The sequence below is a fragment of the Polypterus senegalus genome, chromosome 4, assembly GCF_016835505.1.
Source record: "Polypterus senegalus isolate Bchr_013 chromosome 4, ASM1683550v1, whole genome shotgun sequence".
Lineage (NCBI taxonomy): Eukaryota > Metazoa > Chordata > Cladistia > Polypteriformes > Polypteridae > Polypterus > Polypterus senegalus.
The window spans coordinates 12212863-12220025 of NC_053157.1; the positions used below are offsets into that span (position 1 = coordinate 12212863).

Genomic DNA, 7163 nt, shown 5'->3' on the forward strand with positions numbered 1-7163 from the left:
ACAAGTTAGGAGCACACGCTGATAGAGCGCATTGCCACACCCACCACACGACAAACCAACTCAGGATCCCAGATTAGAACCCGATGTACGCAACACAATCTCGGTAATTACTAACACGAATGGAGATAAAATCATCGAACACAAAAATATAATGTACACTTTTAGAGACTACTATAAATCCCTATATACTACTGAGTTTAAAGAAGACAATATACAATCTAATGCATTTCTGGATAAATTACAGATACCACAAATTGACGCTTTTAGTGTGGAGGAACTCGATAAACCTCTGTCATTATCAGAATTACTGGATGCTATAAAGTCACTCCAAGGTGGAAAAGCAGCAGGCCCTGACGGCTACCCTGCAGAGTTTTACAAGAAATTCTCCGCTCAGCTAGCTCCCTCCTATTAGCAACATTTACAGAAGCCAGAGATAACCAATCTCTTCCACAAACCTTTCGCCAAGCACTAATCACTGTCTTTCCAAAACAAAATAAGGACTTATTACAATGTGCATCATACAGACCAATTTCACTTCTGAATAACGACGTTAAAATACTCTCTAAAATCATAGCTAGAAGGATGGAGAAAGTGCTCCCCTCGGTAATATCACAAGACCAAACTGGATTTATTAGGGGCCGACACTTATCTTCAAATCTTCGACGCCTGTTTAATGTAATATACTCACCAACTAAATCAAACACCCCAGAAATATTATTATCATTGGATGCAGAAAAAGCATTCAACATGATTGAATGGAAATATCTTTTACTATTTTGGAGAAGTTTGGGTTTGGCCCGAACATTTGTGCATGGATTAAATTACTGTATACTAACCCAGAAGCTTCAGTTTGCATCAATAACATTTGCTCAGACTACTTTAAACTAGAACGTGGCACAAGACAAGGATGCCCTTTGTCACCACTGCTGTTTGCAATTGCCATTGAACCACTGGCAATACATTGTCGAAATACTGATCAGATAAAGGGGATTAGCAGAGAAGGACTGGAACAGAAAATCTCATTATATGCAGATGACATGGTACTGTATATATCGGACCCAGAAAATTCTGTGCCTGCAGTCTTAGCAGCACTCACAGAATTTCAAAAGCTCTCTGGTCTCAGAATTAATCTGAATAAAAGTGTACTCTTTCCGTGAATTCGCAAGCATATAATATTAGATTAGACACCCTTCCTTTTATCATTGCAGAACAGTTTAAATACCTCGGGTAAACATCACAAGTAAACATAAAGCTCTATATCAACAAAATTTCGTGCCTGCATGGAAAAAATTAAACAAGACTTGCATAGATGGTCAACCCTTCATCTCACACTAGCTGGAAGAATTAACACTGTTAAGATGAATATTCTTCCTAAGCTCCTTTTTATTTCAAAACATACCAATATACATTAATAAATCGTTCTTTAAGCAATTAGATTCAACAATAACCTCATTTATTTGGAATTCTAAACATCCACGCATCAAAAGAGCGACCCTACAAAGACAAAAGGCAGAAGGTGGCATGGCTCTACCTAACTTCCAGTTTTATTACTGGGCAAATATACAGTCGATAAGAACCTGGACACAAATAGAAGAACATACACAGGCATGGACCGCAATAGAAGTAAAATCCTGCAGTACTTCTTTGTATTCCTGCTCTGCTCCAATAAACACACGCTATCGGCAATACACTAATAACCCAATTGTGCTCCACTCACTTAGAATCTGGAACCAATGTAGAAAGCATTTTAAGACGGAGAAGCTTCTTTCTGTGGCACCCTGCAAAAGAACCACCTCTTTCAACCCTCACAAACATATGCAGTTTTAATATCTGGAAAAATTTGGAATTAACTTGCTTAGAGATCTTTATATAGACAACGCCTTTGCATCCTATGAACAATTACATTCCAAATTTAACATTCCAGCTACAAATTTCTTTCACTATCTTCAAATCAGGAACTTTGTTAAACAGAACCTTCCAGATTTTCCTCATCTTGCACCCTCATCCACGCTGGAAAAATATTGCTCAATTTCAAGGAGTTAGACTCCATCTCTACAATATATAAAATCCTTTTACAATCCCTTCCTTTCAAAGATCCAAGAGGACACTGGGAAAATGACCTCTCAATTAATATATCAGAAAAGGAGTGGAAAGTAGCAATGCAGAGAATTCACTCAAGCTCCATATGCAAAGCATACAATTATACAACTCAAAATTATATATCGAGCACATCTGTCTCGACTAAAACTCTCAAAATGTTTCCAGGGCATGATCCAACCTGCGAACGTTGCAACCAAGCCCCAGCCTCACTGGGTCACATGTTCTGGGCCTGCACCAAATTAACATTATTCTGGACAAAAATTTTAATTACCTCTCAGACAGTCTTGGACTCACAATCCCTCCTAACCCATTAACAGCTGTGTTTGGGGTTCTTCCAGAGGGTCTTAAAGTGGAGAAAGACAAACAAATTGTGATTGCATTCACTACACTGTTGGCACGCAGACTTATTCTGATAAACTGGAAGAACCCAAACTCTCCTCTTTAAGTCAGTGGGAAACTGATGTGTTATATTATTTGAAATTGGAAAAAATCAAATACTCAGTTAGAGGATCTGTGCAGACTTTTTTCAAAACATGGCAGGATCTAATCAGTAATATTTTGAAATGAGTTTATAAAGCACAGAGAATTTGTTGATTTAGGTATTTTTTACAAGCCTTAAATTTTACACCATTTGGCTTGCTCTCTCTCTCAAGGGTGGGGATCGATCTGTTCTTAGCATAATTCTTTTTTTTGTAAAACTTGATTACTATGTATTGATTATAATAAAATTAATAAATAAATTTAAAAAAAAAAAAAAAAATAAAACATCAAAATCTTGAGGTCGAATCTTTGCATGATTACGATACCTTTGCTATGCTTCATATATGAGAAAGTAAAAATATAAGTGTATGTGTACTAATAAGCCAAATAAAATATGTAAGCGTGTGTATAAGACAAACTTTCAACATAGTATATTGAATGTAAACTTTGTCAAGAGATTTTAAAAGGAAAATAAAAGACAAAATGGCAAAAAAAAGAACCCGAGTGCAGCCATGGAGCGGGTGACCGCTCAGCACCACACAAATTCAGATGGAGTGGAACCAGTGTGAGGTTTTATTATGGTGGCTGGAGTGCCAATTCTGCCACCAACCCCCAGGTTTTTCCCTGCAGGTTAACGTCATACCCAGGACAGAGCAATTGCAGGTTAAGAGGGCCTAACAGAGCAGAGTCCCTCTTGGCAGTTACGGGAGATGAACCGGCAACCTGCCGATTGCCAGTGCAGATCCCTACCTCAGAGACCCCACTCCACCATCAGACAGAGTCTTCTCAAAAACACAGGACAAATAATCACAGAGAGGAGAAACAAGCTGAGGCATCTGGTATTTCTGAATGCCAACCTCCACTAAAGACTTTTATCTGAAGTGTAATAACGTTAAGACCTTGGCCTTTATTTACTTGATTTGTTTGCTGTGGTTCTGTGTTCAGTTCTTCATTTAAAGGTTTGATTAAAATGTTAGACAATAGTAACTGTGTATTTTTTTTGTAACAAAAAAATGCATAAAAATATGTTTTTTATGAAAAACACCGAATAAAAAAATTGCTTACCAACACACAAACCATTCATAATTGCTAAATTAGGCTAAAATGTGTGACATTTAGGAGCATTAAGAGCCGGCTCTTCTAAGGGAGCCGAGCCAAAAGAGAAGAATCTTTGAAAAGAGCCGGACCACCCATCACTATTTGCAATATGACCCTCTTAATAAATGGACTCTCTAGCTCTGTTTAATATGAATAAATACAGTAGATTATTTGTCAGACACGCCTCTAAACTCCACCCCCCCAAACTGGAGACTTAAGAGACAACTCAGACGCCCCCCCCCCCTCAACAACCTGGGGATGCAGCAGATTCAAGCAGGACAGCGAAGGCAGGAGCTGGTGGTCCCCGATGGCTTAGTCAGAGCAGCACTAGGTTGTAAATTGTGATCTCGTCTTTTCTGTTGATCCGCCTCTTGCTGGGTTGTTTTAACCCCACTGCTTTGTTAGCACATGTAATGCTCTACTGTAAGCACCCCACGTTATTGCTAAGGTAATGTCAATGTACACTGCAGTGCTAGTTTTTGAGTAAAATATGACAAAATATTAAATCTGTTCCTAAAGAATCATATTTTCATTGAACTTCGCACTCCCAGTGCTTATTTTATAAGTAACAGTACAAAACGCGATCAAGGGCACCGTATGAATCAATGCTGATAAGGACGTCCTTACGAATCACAAAATATAAATACTGTATTTGTGATTTGAAACTATCGCGACTAAACGCTTTTAAGTTTAATGACCCATTTGCGTTGTAAAAATACAGGTGATAAATATCAGACAGCTGAATCTCGTAAACGGAATTTCTCAAAGTCATACACAGCTTGAAAAGTTAAGACAAAACAGCATGGGCACTTACTTTTTTCGGGGTGACGGTTTACTTTGCGGAGACACGGTAGTTGGACGTACTATTGTGAAAGCGAACGTATTTGTGGAAATAAGAACATATTTTGAACACCAGCCTCCCCGTTGCAGTTTGACAGCACAGAATCCACATGCTCGTACCAAAGGGGCCGCCATTCTTCGGCGTTTGTAAACGAAGAAAATTGCGCTTCGGGATATGTAGTTCAAAAACACAGCACATACTGGTTTACAGTGCGACGCGCAACTTTTAGCTAAACTACAAATCCCATAACGCAATGTTCCAGATACCTATGACTCGCTTTAGGGTAACAGATTAAAAAAATGAAAATATTATTAATATTGTTATTGAAAAATTAAATATAGAAGCAACGTATTATTAAGAGAGAAGACTTGTGTTTGTGTACATTTACGCCCTTGAGGACTGCACTTTGTAATATGCATTATCAGACTGTAATGTTAGTTGCTTGCGCGTTGAAACTACAAGACCCACAATGCATCAGTATACAGATTCTGCCGCTCTCGCTATGGCTTATGAAGAGACTGCTGTGAAGAAGAATTTAAAACTACAGTCAATATTTTTGTGCCAAAGGTATGATCATAAAGAATTTCCTTAACTAGGATCTGTGTTCGTAAGTCATAATAGTCCATTCCTTAGTATACCAATTCCTGCAGTTTTTTTTTAATTTTAGTTTCGTCCAAAACAAAAGCAAACTCAGCCGCTCCAAGATTCCGAATCCACTCTAATTCAAAGTTATGGCTCGCTAGTCATTCAAGCCGATTAACCGATTTTGAGTTAAAAATAAAAACAGTAGAATGTCTTTCTTTGTTTACTTAATCAGCGACTCAACGTTGGCTCATGGAGAGTCACTGTGTGGGTGTGCATACTTGTACTTCTCTCCCGTCCGGGCGCGACCGCAATCCAAGATGAGGATTGGAAAAATAATTGCAGTGATGGATGGAAGCGAATTACATTTTAATATCAGACGATTAGCTGTAGTTATGGAAGATTAGCCGTCCCCTGCAGCTCTGCCCATGTAGTAGTTAAACAGGACAAACTTTAAAAATCAATAAACCAAAAGGTATCACTAGCTAAGCAGAGGCAAGTTACACTCCAAAACACAGAGGCAGACCGACTCCCCACTCCTGATGGTTAATTAGCAGTACAAACAGGTCACTAATTAAGAAAAGGGTTAGAATGAAAACCTGCAGCCACTGGGGCCTTCCAGGACCGGAGTTGGGTCCCCCTGTATTAGAAGATGGGTCATTAATGGCCATGAAGGGATGACCATGGTCAGCAACAATACTTCACCTAGTCGTGGCATTCAAGTGATGATTGATTGGTATTAGCAAACCTAAAGTGTGGCAATCTCCCATTCTACCACATTCTAAAGGTTATATTATACAATATTGCAATAGTGAAAGGGAAGGTCTACAGGACGGTAGTGAGACCAGCTATGTTTTATGGGTTGGAGGCGGTGGCACTGACCACAAAGCAGGAGACAGAGCTGGAGGTGGCAGAGTTAAAGATGCTAAGATTTGCATCGGGTGTGATGAGGATGGACAGGATTAGAAATGAGGACATTACAGGGTCAGCTCAGGGTGGATGGTTGGGAGACAAAGTCAGAGAGGTGAGATTGTGTTGGTTTGGACAAGTGCAGAGGAGAGATGATGAGTATATTGAGAGAAGGATGTTAAGATGGAGCTGACAGGGAAGAGGAAAAGAGGAAGGCCTAAGAGAACGTTTATGGATGTGGTGAGAGAGGACATGCAGGTGATGGGTGTGACAGAGCAAGATAACGAGGAGAGGAAGATATGGAATAAGATGATCTGCTGTGGCAACCCCTAACAGGAGCAACCAAAAGAAGAAGAAGAAGATATATAATATATTATAATATATATATATTACATTCGAAGTCTGAATTACAATCTGATTGTATAGGTGGTTACCTACCAGGTAAAGAGTGTGGTTGGTCTGCAAGTCGGCAAACATCCGCCACAGGTGCCCTCTCAGTTGCGAGAAGCAGATCATAGAATTTTACATAGTTAACTGTCAAATAATGCAAAGAGTACGCAACACGTGTTTCGCCCTATTTGGGCTCATCAGGCGTACACACTCCACTTTACCCCTCACCGGGGATCAAACCTCGGATGTCAGTGTTAGAGGCAAAGGCTCTTTACGTTGCGCCATGGCCTGTGGTTCGTTTACTTGGCAGCCTGTAGATCGGGGTAATTACAGTTAACTATGTAAAGAAAAAAAATATATATATATAGTATATATACATACAATATTATATGTATTAAATAATATTCCATTGGATTCTGATCCGGTGATTGTGGAGGCCAATGAAGAACACTGAAGTCATTGTCATATTCATGAGACCAGTTTGCATTGTGATGTGGTGCACTGCCATGCTGGAAATAGCTGTTAGAAAATGGGTCAGTTTTGACCATGAAGGGATGCCCTTGGTCAGCAGCAACACTCAGATACAGTGTGGTATTCAAGAGAATATTGATTGGTAGTTGTGGGCCCAAAGTGTATTAAGAAAACATACCTTCATACCATTACGTCACCACCACCAGCCTGGACTGTTGACACAATGCAGTCTGGGTACAGGTATTCATGCTGTTGGCGCCACTCTGATCCAACCATCTGTGTGCTTCTGCAA

General features: G+C 39.5%; 1 protein-coding gene across 2 annotated transcripts in view; it reads right to left on the reverse strand.

The window, feature by feature from the left end:
* The window catches only part of gatb (glutamyl-tRNA(Gln) amidotransferase, subunit B), a 212138-nt gene extending 207451 nt beyond the window's left edge, over positions 1-4687 (reverse strand). The window contains exon 1 of one of the 2 annotated variants that reach the window (XM_039750253.1): positions 4493-4687. In XM_039750253.1, the coding sequence (XP_039606187.1) occupies positions 4493-4653 (161 nt within the window). In that variant the 5' untranslated portion in view covers positions 4654-4687. The remainder of the gene's footprint in view (positions 1-4492) is intronic. The other variant, XM_039750254.1, reaches the window with a different exon arrangement.
* Between the last annotated feature and the right edge of the window lie 2476 nt (positions 4688-7163).